Raw genomic sequence first — 14,778 nt, forward strand, 5'->3', positions numbered from 1 at the left:
CTTCAGATTGGACCAGATTTATACAGTATAATAATCCAGGGGGGGGGATTTCCCTGCCACCAACGATCCACCCACCCATCAAAAATTTCTCAGTCTTTCAAACCAACGAGAGAGATACTTTACTAAGGATAATATGGAAAACACAAAGTAGTGTGGTTGTGAGCGAGTATAGAAGTTGCTTTCTCTCTCTCACAACAGATCTTCGCCAGTATAGGCACAAGAAAAGTTAAACAAGAATGCAAAGTATAAAAAAAAAAAAGGTAAAGTGCTCCCCTGTGCATTGCACCATGCCATGAAGGCGTATAGGGGCAGGGGGTGTGGGGTAATGCCCCACACTTTCTTATTTATATTAATACAAAGAAAAACTACATAAAACTTACACAATAATCCTGTTTGAACTATTTCATAATTTATTAACATCTTTAACCAGTTAGTAAAGGAATTAGTTTGCTACTTTATAAATATCTGATATAAAAAAACAAATCAATTCCTTTATACGTAATTAATAATAATAATGAATTTTTAAATATGTAGTAATTTACCTTTATAATTAATAACGTATATGTATATCACATAATAGTGTGTACTAAATGTGTGTGTGTAGATTACGATCTTTTTCTCAGTCTGTAATATCATCTACCTATTGCTGTTACTTCTCTGTGCTGGAAGTAACCATGATACGTCTACGTCAACTGTTTCAAAAGGAACACATTCCGTTGCAGTAGAACTGTCAGACAATTCCATCCAGGTAATGCAGACACAGCAAAAAATCAGGTGGAGCCAGGGTTGTCTTGGTAGAGCAATGGCATGATATGACCCAGGGTCAAGCCCTAGTTGAGCCTGAATTTTTTGCTGAAATTTCCACAAAGATGTTTCTGCCTTGTGAAGATTTTTGTTTTTAAATTCTTGCAGGAAGAGGTAAAAAAGATGATGTGTGTCATTCCTCTTCACAGGAACTGGTAGACCAAACATCTGATAATGTCAAAATTAAGGTTCATATTAAATTTCTACTGCAAGAGAGGAAACAGGCACTTCTGATACCATTGCTGTTTATTATAAGCAAAGTACAAATAAATTCAATTCCATTATTTAAACATTGTACAGAGCAGTTTTTAAAATGAAAAAAAAAAAACTAGACTTTTAAGTGCACAACCAACTAAGTGTATCAGTGATGAATCATTAGGTTAAGTCCAAAATTTTAATCATTTTGCTGTTAAAATATAGTATTTTATTTTGCGCCTCAAAATTAAATTTTCACTTATTACAAGTCATTATTCGACTCCGGTACAACTTGCAAAATGTATTTTCAGATCAATTTGGAGTTACACATACATCATGATTAAGAATGTTTAGCTTCAATCAAAGCATTACTTTGAAACATTATGTTGATCTGTTTTTATGCTATTCTATTTTCTTGATTTTAAGAAATACATACTGTAGCACTGAACAAATTCACATATGAGGTATTTTGATTAGAAAATTATCACCTCAAATACTACTGCATTTGTCTGATTACAACAGCTCAAAATTTGGAAATATCATTGCACTTTTTTGTTTGGAGGAAGAAATTTAATATGAAGTTATATTATGAGGAAAAAGTAATACAATATTTTTATCAACACCTTGCAGTATGATACACTTTTGATAAATGGTAAACCACTGTTAATTTACAAAGCCATTTGAATGAAGAGGTTCTTGTTGATGAATTTGAATACTGGCCAAATTATTGGACTCGTAAGTTGAAAAAATGAAACAGATAAACTCACTTTATGTAGAAAAAATTGACAGGTTTAATGTTTTGTGATACACATTGTCATGCACACTGCAAGTACTTCGTATGACCACCTTTTATGCTATTTGAGCCCATTTTAATCATTGTTTGTGTACAATTTCTTTTCCCTCTTCTTTCTAAACTTCAAACCACGTGATTTATGAAATTACATGTTTCTCCGGAGATACAAATAGAGAACACCCTTACATCAATCAGAATTAATATTATTTCCTTTGTTATAACCATACAAATAGCATAAATAACAGGGTAAACAATGTACGTATTGTTCCTTGCAAATGTGCAAAGAATCGTGTTGCCACCTATTCTTCGGACACAGTAAAAGAAAGGATTTCGGACACAGTAAAAGAAAGGATTGTGGGAAACAAACTTACATGACATCAAACCAGCAGTTTAATCCCATAAAAAGTTATAATCGTCAAATCTATTTAGTTAGAACACTTTCAAAACAATGAAATGTGCTTCTTATTTACAATAAGTCCAATAATTTGGACAACACTGTATATTATAATTTAGAGAAACATATTTAGGCACAATTTCAAGTGACTATTTTACTCTGAAAGTTGCGATACAATGTCTTGAACAGTAAAAGGATTTTTTTTAAAAAAAAACATTCCCAGGCCGAATATTTGTCTGCTATTTATACATTCATTGTACTTAAAGTAAAACTTCAACAGAATGTACACAAATTGGTTATTCTTTACATCAATTTTCAATCATAAAAAAAAAATCATTGAAAGAGGGATGAAACAATTTTACATAAGGTACTGAACTTTAAGTAAATTTAATATTTCTTAGATCTAATAACTTACACAAATAAAACATGAATCACAATGGTAATAGTTTTCTACTAATAAAGTGCTGCAAGAAAAGTTCGTTACAAAATAATACATAACCATCAACACCAAGAGTAACAATATATCTCAAACTTACGCAAAACAGAATAATACTTATATATTTGGTTAAAGAAAAGAAATACTTCAACATCCAGCACTTTTAAGTGTATTAGATTCTGTATCAATAAATATAAACTGAAATAAACATACAAAATATTATGATACAAAACAAAAAGAGTAGACAGCTAATTTCATGTCACTTAAAACTTGTAACCACCATTTTGATTACTTTCTATACAAGAGTCGTCGTTTAATCAAATTACTGTGTTCCTGTAATATGTAATAGAATATTCAGTTTCGAATAGTTAAAAAAAAAAAGAAGAAGAAGAAGAAATCTTGGTACTTAAGTTATATTACACACAATTCTACAAGGACTTCCCCAACTGCAAAGGATGCTTGTGCATGGCACGACCACTGTGATTTTAAGGCTAACTGGATCTCTGATGTGGTAGGTTCATTGTTAAAAGTAATTCAAAATTAACAAAGAAATTAAATTATTCACCCTGCAGGAATTCAGACAGCATTATGGCATTTTGGACGAATCCATGCAAGAAATTGTTTTTTTAATGTTTTAAAAAAAACCAAATGAAAATCATTGATGAAATTCATATGGGAACATGTTTCACTCTTGATCGACTAAACTTATTTCTTAAAATAGCAAGAAATGGATGTGGAGAATCTTGTGTATACAATATTAAATAATCTGAAAGAATTGGTAGTGGGTATCTTGGAAGAAGAAGAAAGTTGACTAACGTTACAGAATGATCCCAGTGTAGAAAAGGGGTAACATCTTTTGAGTAAGGAAGAAATTTATCTTTAGTGTGTTATTTTCTATTTTACTATAAGTACTTGTGTACTTGGATGCTTCTGGGTTGTAACAATCCCATTGACCCTCAAAGGGTTTCTTACAACCCTAGTGTGTCATGAATACGACCACACAACCAGAACCTAAGTAAGACACCACAAGTTAAATGCCTAACGCTCGATTCGACCTTTGGCTGACGCCACGGCAGCTTTTTTCGAATTTTCCTCTCCTTTTGGAAAACCGCTATGATATTCCAAAATCTGAAACATTGCATAAGGTTGGAATTCCTTCTAGAGCATTCATGTGATTTTCTTTCGCTGTTGTCTTAAAGTTCAAATCACCAACCCTGAGTCCTTCTGTAAACAAAACCACGTGCATGCAGAAAGCATTGCAAACTCGTAGAAGTAAAATGATCCACACGAAAATCCAGTGTTGTTACAGGATTCATTACGTAAGGTAAAACAACAGCCAATTTGTAGTATGGGATATGCTGCCGCAAATGATGTCTCACTTTAAACCCAATGCTCTTTCCTTTGTACTTTTTGCTTCACCTTTATGGTTAACTCTTTGCACCAGGAATCATTGCATTTTTTTAGACAAAATAGAGTGTATTTGAAATTTGTTTGTAGATTTTATGTAAATAAAATAACTATATTGATGATGATGATCAAAACAAGACAAAGAAAGTTGGTAAATTTATTGTGGTTGGAAACTTTGGCAAGCATCCTATTAACGATTTTTGTTCTGCCAAATATAGTGCACTTCGTAAAATAACTTGGTGACATGGTACGGCAAGATAAGTGCGAACATTTTGTAGGAAAATGCATTGTAACTTTCAATGAGCTTAGAGATTTGTGTACATAATGATATTTTATAACATTGGTTATTTCCTAAAAATAATCATGTGAATAGCAAGAAAGTAGTGCCACTTAGTAATATTGCCCGATTTGTCCTTAGAAAAAATAACATGGCGAGTTCTATGCGTGCGGGAAGGTCTCAATGTTCTCCGAGCAAGGACAGCCTTTGAAAAGGGGTGAGAAACAGATTCTACTCAATATTTATGTAACGTTCTGTCTGTGTCTGCAGTTTTAAGGGTTATGAAAGAGAGAATGACCGGGAAAGTAACAATGTATGGTGCTGCATATTCGTCTGATGTTTTGAGAGCGGGTTCTCACATTCAGAGGCTTTTATATAAAATGAATAGGTGCAGCAAACTATGAGTGCAATAGCAGATGATTGAGGTCATGAATCAGCTGACGCGGAGTGATACATCAAATCGGTGAGACTGTTTGTTTACAGAAGGTCTCAGGGTTGGTGATTTACACTTTAGATGTTATCAATAGTTTAATAAGAGTTACGCAGCCACGAAACTATTGAGAATATCTAGGCAACAGAGAAAGCAAAGATCCATGTCAAGGCTCTTGAAGAAATTCCAAGCTGATGTAATGTTTCAGATTTTGGAATATCATAGCAGTTTTTCAAAAGGAGAGGAAAGTTTGAAAAAAGCTGCCCTGGTGTCGGCTAAAGGTCCAGCCAAGCCTTAAGTCCAGCTTTAGACAAAAGCATTTTCCTTAACATTTGTGGCATGACCAAAATTCTGCCACATAGAGTGAAACATCTTATGGCATTCCTCAAGGGTAGAATCGGTCATATTTCCGTAGCAAAACAATCACAAGCGGTCACGAGTTCTGATGCAATGGCAACTGAGTGAGGTGTAAACAGCGTTATCACTTCACATCTTTAAAAGCAGATAACTATTTAACCAAGATGAATAACATTTCTTATAAAAAGGTATTAGGTACAAATCAATGGTGCTGCGTAAATACATACTTTATAGCACATACAATACACACATGGAAGAATAAATTAGCTTTTTCAATTGTAAACACCCAGCACTGGCTTCTGGACAGAAATATCTCAATATGTAGGAGAGATTTAACGTTACAAAGAAAATGTGTAGAATCCTAGTGTTACACAATATATCTTCAATTAAATAACATTTCCTCTTTTAATTTACATGTTTTCCTCTATTAGTTATTGAATGAAAACAGTAAACAGCATAACTTGTATGCCTATTGTGCTGTATTTACTAACATGCTCTGCACATTTCACATCACAATTGCTCACCACAATGCTATGTGAAATGCTTGCATGTAAAGTGCTGTGTGCTACAAAAAAAGGAATAAAATTTTGGAATCAAAACTTTTAAAGGAAATGCTTCTGTCTAAAGCAGGCCCAAGGCTTGGCAAAGAAATGTAACTCTCATGATGAATACTGTATAGTAATCATGTATATCAAAAGGTTGAGTTTCCCAAAATATAATACTGTAACAAATTTACTCCAATCATACTATCCCTACACAGTATTTTATTAATTCTCATAAGTATTATCAATAATCACAACTTCTTTACTTTGTTGTATCACAGATACTGTGAAGACACAATGAATGTATTAAATCCAAAATATACTCGGAAATATAATCGGTCTTTTGGCTATGGTACATGTAGTTATAAAGCACAGTGATATTTGGTTATTTTTACAAGTTATGAAATGTAATCTATTTATGAAATGATGTAAAGTGTCATGACTTTTTAAAATTAAGAAAACTTTATATATATTATAAAAAATAAAAGTGACTGAAGGGAGAGATTACATTAGCTTCTTTCAATTTATTGATTACAGAGTTCAGGGGTTTATTCACTGAAATGAATTTATAAACTCTCGAGGCATTGCCTGTATCCGAAGTAGCATGGAGGTATAAGGTAAGGAAAATTTAGTGCCAAAATTAGGCATTTTGTTAACACCTTGGGGTGATGGCTGAGCCACACTCAGTATTAAAAATCATATTCCGTCCCCCATCAGCAATTACCAGATTGGTGGGGGGGGGGGATTTTTTGACAATAGCTGCCTTGGCGTCAGCCGAGCCTTAATGAGATATAAGCCACGCAATGAAAAGGAGGGGTTTTGAAGCTATCTCATTGTAATCATTTTCAACCACTTGGGAAGCAAGCAATGTGGGACAGCATGCAAAAAAAAAATTAAATTGGACCAATTTTAAGGACCCTTAAAAAGCACTGACAAAAATGTTTACAACACACTACATTGCAGTTAAAAAAATATTCTGAAAGAATCTTTGCCCTTTCATATTATGTCTATTGCATACTAAAACCCACAGGTGGCGAAGAACATACTCAATGTTAAAGATAGTGTGTGGCAACTCAATATGGAGTGTATATATATATGTACATTGAGGAAGACAATTTTTCATATCTTTTGGCTTTACTAAACTCTTCTGGTGAAAAATATGATAACGCAGTATGCTTTATCATAATAGTTTTGGAGATTCTGTGCAGTAACCGACAAGTTTAATTGAAGCTACTAAAATTTTATCATGAACTCCATATAATTAATTAGTCTCCTATCACTTGAAGCCTGTATCCAGAGCATCATCAAAAGATGGGGAGGGACATCTGCCATAAAATAACAAACAACTCATCCAGTAATACAGTATTTAGTATTTGCAAACAACTACCGTGCATACATAACAAGACATAATATTTGTTACATATACATGAATGAAATCTTAGTGACAATATATACTTACAAAATAGCTTAAAAATGTAAAGTTTGAATTTGTTACGAGTGCAGTTTCATATACCATTCTTGTATGTACCTATGCTTGATTTTTAAATAACTTCAGCACTTAATAAAGATTCTCTGCCAATAACATCTCACCTAAAAAATAGCATCAACTTGCTTCAGCAAACCTTGTGGTGGAATGTCTTTACAAACTTCAGTCTTCACATTGGTTTTGCTCTTTGGCAAAATATCTTTATGTATATATACATAAAAAGAAAGCTGTATCAGTCATGGAAATAGCCCAAATATGAATTTACAGCTTGTTGTAGACCTAATCTAAACAAGAAATGCACAGCTTAATTGCTGCCGCTCATGGTGAGCAGTGCATGTTCCACTTCAGCGATCGACGAGTGGCGCGTCATAGTGCCTGGTGGTGCCTGAGTGGCAATTACCTTGAATTTGTGTTTTGATGAAGGTATGCTCCCCAAATCGAGGACATCAGCCACTTTCTCTGGCAATAATGCACCTGGTTTGTCCTGGAAACAAAATTATTGGTTTAAAGAAGTGAATTTTAACTATGTGATACGAAGAATATATATATTATTATGTGAGGACTTGATGAACGTAACTTCAATTTATTAAATTTACAGGAAATAATGCATTCTTAGGAACATGTCTGAAAGTCAGTACATTGGGGATACGTGACAATAGAGCTCTTCAGATGAGATACATTGAATAAAACCAAAAAGCATCTGGTTCTCGCATGACAATATGGTCTGTCAAAAAGCAGAACAAATCCTCACATATTGATAACTCAAATTACATGACAAATATACAAACCCCGGACAAAATATTATTCAACCCAATGTTTCTTTTTCCAGCCTAACAGATCGCATCTTGATAGTACTATGATGGTCTGGAACTGTTTTTGATACTGTAAACTGATACCTTGCCATTCTGGATGACCATGGGTTTGCCGCCCTTTACCCTACATCTTTGTGATGCACATCACATAAATGCTCCTGTCTTCCAGGATAACAACTTAACATCAGGCATACAAACTGTTTTTACTATTAAAAAGGGGCAAAAAGTTCTGCAAAATGTCAGGTTTTTACTTACGCGGGCCATACTTTCACATCAAATATATCTGTTGTTTGTCTTCTTCAAACAGTGAAACCAATTTTGTATTACATAAAATATAGAAATCTGAAAAAACATAATTCTTGAGGGGGTTCACAGGGTCAACACCGAAATAATAATAATACATTTATCTTTGACCAGAGAACCATCATATTTCTCCCTACCAAGCATAAATTATGATCTTCCTTGCATCAAATTTGCATTCAACTCACCTGCTTGTTGGCTAGGACAAGCACTGGTACTTTGGCCAACCTCTCATCTCCTAAGAGAGCCTTCACTTCCGAAACTGCATGTGGCAGAACGTGAGTGTCTGCAGCATCCACCACAAACACCAAGAGATCTGTGTCTTGGAGGAAGTTTCCCCAATAGCGTCTCACGCTATCATTCCCTCCAACTGTGAGAAGGGAGAAAAATTAACAGTTGTTATGATTATTATACACCTCAGGTTTTAAACACTTGTTCATCCAGCAATTGTAAAAATACACAATAGTAGAGCAGAGTAATGATTCACGAAATCAATTTCTATCTTAATTTATTTATTTATTGATATAATTCCAGATACGTGCTGTAATTGGCCATTTTACGCTGCAATTGTCAACAATGAGAAAAAAAAATAACAAAAGTAAGTCAAGATGGCACATTTTTTTTCTTGATTCAAAACCAAAAGGCAGTGAACACTTGATGGGAAGTCTGTAGAAGAGAGATATTCTGTGTGCATAGGCACTCGAAACTGGAATTCCTGAAGGAGCGTGTTGCAGCAGATTTTGCCATCGACACTTTTGAATATATAATTGAAGTCATTCTGCAAAGGGTGCTGATAAGGAGTCTGTAAGTGTAGATAGGACAGGAGATGTGGTTTTGAAAAATTGTGCAATTAGGGAACCCTGTAGTGAACTATAGCTAGGAAAAAGTGGAAGGCTGAATCGATTCTAGAAAGCTGCATGGGTCATGCCATGGACCAGACTGGAGAGTAGTATTCTATTATTGGGGAAATGAATGACTTGAAGTATAAGGTGAGGGCTGAGATGTCACTAATTTCCGTGAAATGATACAGTAAACCCCAGAGATGCATAGTCATTTTTGTGGTGCCTGAGCTTTTGTTCGAACACAATGCCAAGGTCTTTGTGAGAGGATACTGCTTTGATGTTATTACCACAGACAGAGTAAGATGACTTTTAACAGATTCTTTTTGAGGGAGATAGTGAGAGCAGTACACTTGTAATGTGAGGTCCCATGTCAGACCAAGGAAGTAAATATTCTTATGTCATGCTGGAGAAGATGAGTATCATTGAAAGTGCAGATGTCTCTGAAAGGTTTGCAGTCATCTGTAAAAAGAAGGTAATTACTAGAGGAAGCTGTGAGATAGTCGACGAATAATATGAATAAGAGAGATCTTAGAAGACTACCCTGTGGAACTCTGGCGAGGATGGGAAGGAAGTGAGATACAGTACCTGGAAGAACGACATGTTGTTGGCAATTGCTAAGATAATATGTGAGCAGGATTAGAAATTTGCCACGGATGTTGAATAAATCTATTGCATACTTTGTGTATTGGAAGACGATGACTAACAGTATCAAAAGCTTTGGCCAGATCAAAGTATATTACATATAATTGTGAATTGTTTGAAATACATTTCATAGCATGTGAGAGAAAACCAGAGAGGTTTGTAAGACCGGAGCTACCAGAAAGAAAATCATGTTGATTTGAGCTTAAGCACGAAGAAACAAATTTATATAGCCTGTCTTTGATTATTTTTTCACTGATGATGGACAGAGGAGAGAGTAAGGAGATGGGTCTGTAAGAATAACACAAGAGTCGGGGCCAGACTGGGACTGCCAAGAGAGTGGTGGCAAATTTTATCAACAGGATGCCCAATTGTGAGCAGTTGGGGAAAAAGTGGATGCCAAATGTGTGTTTTCGGAAGGGCACTGGGATGGCATCCTGGGATTTTGCCCGGTGTCGCATTCCGGCCCTGGCACAAGTGTAGTTATAATGTTAGTCATGCTAAATATTTTTTTCTCATTCAGAGTATATATTACTTTGATTGAAATTTTATATTGTGTGTTGGTCATGCAGGCACTCGAAATTACCAACTGATTTCTAGAAATAATAAATTAGTAACAATTGTTGTTATTTTTTATGTAATATTGTACATTTTACCCTTTGGGAAACACTTCACATCACATGCCTCTTTTTGTTGCATTTCATACTGTTAATACATTGGAATGAATAGCTATTCTATTAATAGCTTTTACGTGCCTTATTTATGAAAAATGTTTGAAAGTTAGGCGGAAATTTTAGTAACAATATATAGTGTGATTTATCACATAAACATATTTTTTTTTCACTAACCAATTTAATCCCTCCTCCCAAGATATACTCTTACCCCACCTTACCCTACTATTTCTTCAAACACATTGGGGTGGGTGGGGGGGTTCACTCAGCACACCCTTGCTGATTGTGGCTACTTAAATACACGATGTTAAATGTTCGATGCAGTTAAAATATATTAGAAATAAAAACAAATATATCAGAGTGCAGTGGTGATCATCCCCCCAAGGCCTATGATGCACAAAAGGTAGAACATTCGCCCCACCCTCCTTTATGCCAAATTATTTACTCTTAATTATTTTGGTCACACAAAATTTGCAGAACAATATAATACAGACATCTTTAAGAAACAATATATGTTTACTTTAGGTACTGTAGGCTCATTTTCATATTTGGTAACAAAATGTACAAAACTGTTAGTTTACTGAACCTTATTCTTAGCAGTTTGTCTGCTTGACTAACCTTGCATTAATGGGAACAGCACGTCCCTCCCCTTTTCCAAAGACATAAAGAGGTGATTTTTCATTTCAACCCTATCACCACGATCACCCACACACAGGTATGAAAACTGTACATAATAACCATAACTAAAAATCGGTAACAAGTCAATCAAAGGAAACAATCCCCCCCCCCCCCATTTTTGAGTGAAGATATATAGAATTGGTATAAAATGTTGTCCCAACCCCAAAAAAATTTCGCACCACTGCCAGTGTGTGTGCCATATGCTAAATAAAAATAATGTAAAAAAATCCAGAACCCTTTAACAGCACACAGAAAGGAGCTATTTCAATAATATCTACTTACTTTCCCAGATGTTAAGAGAAAGTCCTCCATTATGAAGACAAGTGACATTAAACCCTTCCGTAGGTCGTATCTCCTGGTGGTTCTTGCAAGACCCTGATGTGATCTGTTGCAGTAAACTGCTTTTCCCACAACCTTCCAGTCCCAGAACAAGGATCCTTCTCTCAGGACTCTCTTCAAGCTGTAAAATAGAAAGGAAAACAATGTGGAAATTATGGAAACTCTTTCAGATTTGTCACATCTTCAAACATATCACTTCTTGTCTTCTTGGAACTACTAAAATAGTTCATTGAAACATGCAGGAACTATTTCTGATCTAATTTACTGTTAAGCAATTCTGCGGTCTATGTAGGTAAAATTGAAACACAATCCAGAGATATTGGAAGAATAAAACATCAATATGCTTTATTTGTGTGCTGACACAACCAAAAACTGCAATACCAGTCAAAAGTTAAAGCTGTACAGAGGATAAATACTGGAAATGATTTTAAGAGTCAGTTTGAAGGGACCACACTCAAGGGCCACCCTGTCTGAAGCATCCATTTTGCATGGAAAACATGCAAGATGTGAAGGAAAATCTGGAAATACTGAATAAATGTAAACAAACATAAGAAACCTAACTTATAAATATTCATAAATAGCAACATTGTTAAGCTCATAGGAGTGTCATTTAATACTAAGAACATCAACCCTGACCCGCTTAACCCACTAGCATAAAAATATGGGAGTGGGATGGAAAATTCGCTCTGCACAAACGATGCAGTAAATAAGAAAACATGTTCACTGTTTAGTTGTATGTAGAATTAGATACATTGAACAAATGTGTTCAATCACAACTACACAATCGGAATCAGACTCTAATTACCAGTCCCCATAGGTGCAGACTCCATGGGGCTTGGAGGGGCTCGAGCCCCCCAAATAATTTTGCTTAAGAGAATCTAATGTATTATTTTGCTTCTCTTGTAAAGTTTACTCTGAATTGTGCCACATGAACTTAACTTTAAATACACATTTGAAATGTTCTAGACCATCAACTTTGGGGGCTGACACTGCTAAACCATCACCTTTGGGGGAGTATATGACCTGAGACAGAAAAACACATGACTTATTACTATATACTAAATATATAAATATGAGTATTGTTAACATTTTGACTAAAAAGAGTTTCAAAACAAGATGTGCATGAACTACGAGAGTGGATGTGACGTTTGGGCTACAAATGCCTCTCACATGACATTCAGAACGAGATCATTTTTATATTGGGGATATCTGTTTTGCGCTCCGTGGTAGCAGATATTGGTAGAACTATCAAAACCGGGAATCAGATTTCTTCAAATTTACAGGAACTTATGGAATTGAGTTTCTGTGTAATTTTGGAAGGTCGTAGAAGTGTTTTCTCGCATTTTTCAATGAATGTGGCCGCTAATTTATGTATTTTTCTATAATAATGTCCGGCCGATGCACGAAAGCTGTTGCTTGCATTTCCATCCATGTACTTGAACCGGATGTTGCGAGCATCTGATGACGTAATCCCCCGGCAAGTGTTCCCAAACACACAGTATTTTCACTATATTGCCCAACCTAACCTGACCTTACCATGATAGTGCGTGGGGCTATCGTGAATGGTTTTTGGGGCTATTTGTGGATGGATGTATGATCCAGAATGGTTTTTGTGGCTTTTCGTAGATGGTCATACTATCCCAAATGGTTCTGGGGCTATGCGGGAATTTTTCTGTTAAGAAGGTTGAAACACTGCTTTGCCGTTTGAAACACAACGCCAGTCAAGATTTGCCCGCCATTTTGAGTGTTCAGGAAGCGAGAAAAGAAAGAACATTAATTACTCGATATGTTGACAATACAAATTTCGTTAAAAAAAAAAAGTGAAATCCCCTGTTCTTTCGCAATGCAGAATAAGTAAGTACGAATGTCAACAATTACAGAATAAATGAGTTACAGACAATTCCCGGCTTTGATAGTTGGTATAATTTAATAATACAGGGAATTTCTCCAATTTGTTTGAAATTTCGGATACTTACTAAATTGGGTTTCCTAATCACGAATCTGCACTTAAAATTTGGCGCTCACGTATAGAAATTCCTGAATTATGGCTAGCCCCACGGACCATTGGCGCGTGGTTAGGTTAGGCTAGGTTAGGTTAAATTTTAGGGTCGTAGTAATATCAGGAATATATATATATTTCGTTCTTTAAGTATTCGAAACAGAAAATCTTGCGATAAATAATGAGCAATTGTGCATTGTCGGTTGCGATGACTGACCCTCTTATTTTGCAAGTTTGACACATGAGTGCAAAATTTTAACTTCAGATTCGTGATTAGGAGCCCTAATTTAGAGAGTATGCCGAATTTCAAACAAAATGGAGAAATTCCCGGTATTGTAAAATCGCTCCTAATTGTAATTTTGCATTCGAACTGTAAATGAAAATGTTAATATTTTTGAAGAATTCATGGGCTTTTACGAGATTCCGAACACTGAGGCAAAAACTTTAAAAAAGGAGGGAGAGAGTTATTCATTAATTTATTTCAGTGATCATAACCCCCCAATAATGTTGACAAGTCGGCGCCCCTACCAGTTCCCGATCACGTAAAAAATTCAGTATGTGCCTTGCACTTTTCCTAGATCAGTTATGGACATTCAAAAGACAAATTCGGATGTATCAATTTCGAACACACTTGCTGCAACCGACAATTCACTGCAAAAGATAGTATTCAGTTTCACATTGTCCGTCAATTAGTTCAGTGAGGATTGATTAAACCTGACAATTTGACGACCAGTAGTACTTACTTTGGATACATCCTCAAATCCTTCGTCTACACTTTTGGAATCTCTCCTCTTCCAATACTGAATCGCTGCATACGTAAAAGCACTTAGTGCAATTCCAGACCCAAAAATTAGCAGAGACCGAGCTAATTTTGACGCCCAAAATGAAGATTCCATGACTTCCTTTGGTGGCTGTCTGTAAGGGATAAAGTATTTTCAAATTAACTTGCGTCGCACAACCAAAGTCACTTTCAAGTCACCCATTCACTTGTATTCAAGTTGTAGCGAGATTTTAACACGCAAATAATCAACCCATTTTCATTATTAGGACTATTATTATTGCTACTATTATTCACTTTGTGCACATGCTCCCCCTCCGGTACCTTTACAGAGGCGATTTTACCATTTCCTGTTTATGTAAATTGTTCAGTGTTTCATTCTGAACAAAAACAAACATGTCGCCATATTAATAAACAAATTAATAGGAACAGAAGACGTGACGATCAGCGAGATAGATAAGATAAGTAAAATCTATGTTCTTGGAGAGTAAAAAGGTATAATAGACGAACAATATGCTAGACTACGAAGCACTTGCAACCTTATACGAATGTATAAACAAACAATCGCCATCTGTGAGGGGTAGCAGCTGGCAACAGTG

The 14,778-nt window shown here is 35.3% G+C and overlaps 1 protein-coding gene across 1 annotated transcript; it reads right to left on the bottom strand.

Annotated features, from left to right (window-relative positions):
- Nucleotides 1-1,048: 1,048 nt before the first annotated feature.
- LOC145997464 (uncharacterized) lies at nucleotides 1,049-14,536 on the bottom strand. Its single transcript, XM_083134544.1, has 4 exons — nucleotides 14,145-14,536; nucleotides 11,346-11,523; nucleotides 8,422-8,603; nucleotides 1,049-7,605 (listed from the first exon to the last, which is right to left on the bottom strand). The coding sequence occupies exons 1-4, from the start codon at nucleotides 14,295-14,297 to the stop codon at nucleotides 7,426-7,428; spliced, it is 693 nt and encodes a 230-aa protein (XP_082990670.1). The 5' UTR covers nucleotides 14,298-14,536; the 3' UTR covers nucleotides 1,049-7,425.
- Between the last annotated feature and the right edge of the window lie 242 nt (nucleotides 14,537-14,778).

The sequence above is a fragment of the Lepisma saccharinum genome, chromosome 1 (genome assembly GCF_977018435.1).
Source record: "Lepisma saccharinum chromosome 1, izLepSacc3.1, whole genome shotgun sequence".
Lineage (NCBI taxonomy): Eukaryota > Metazoa > Arthropoda > Insecta > Zygentoma > Lepismatidae > Lepisma > Lepisma saccharinum.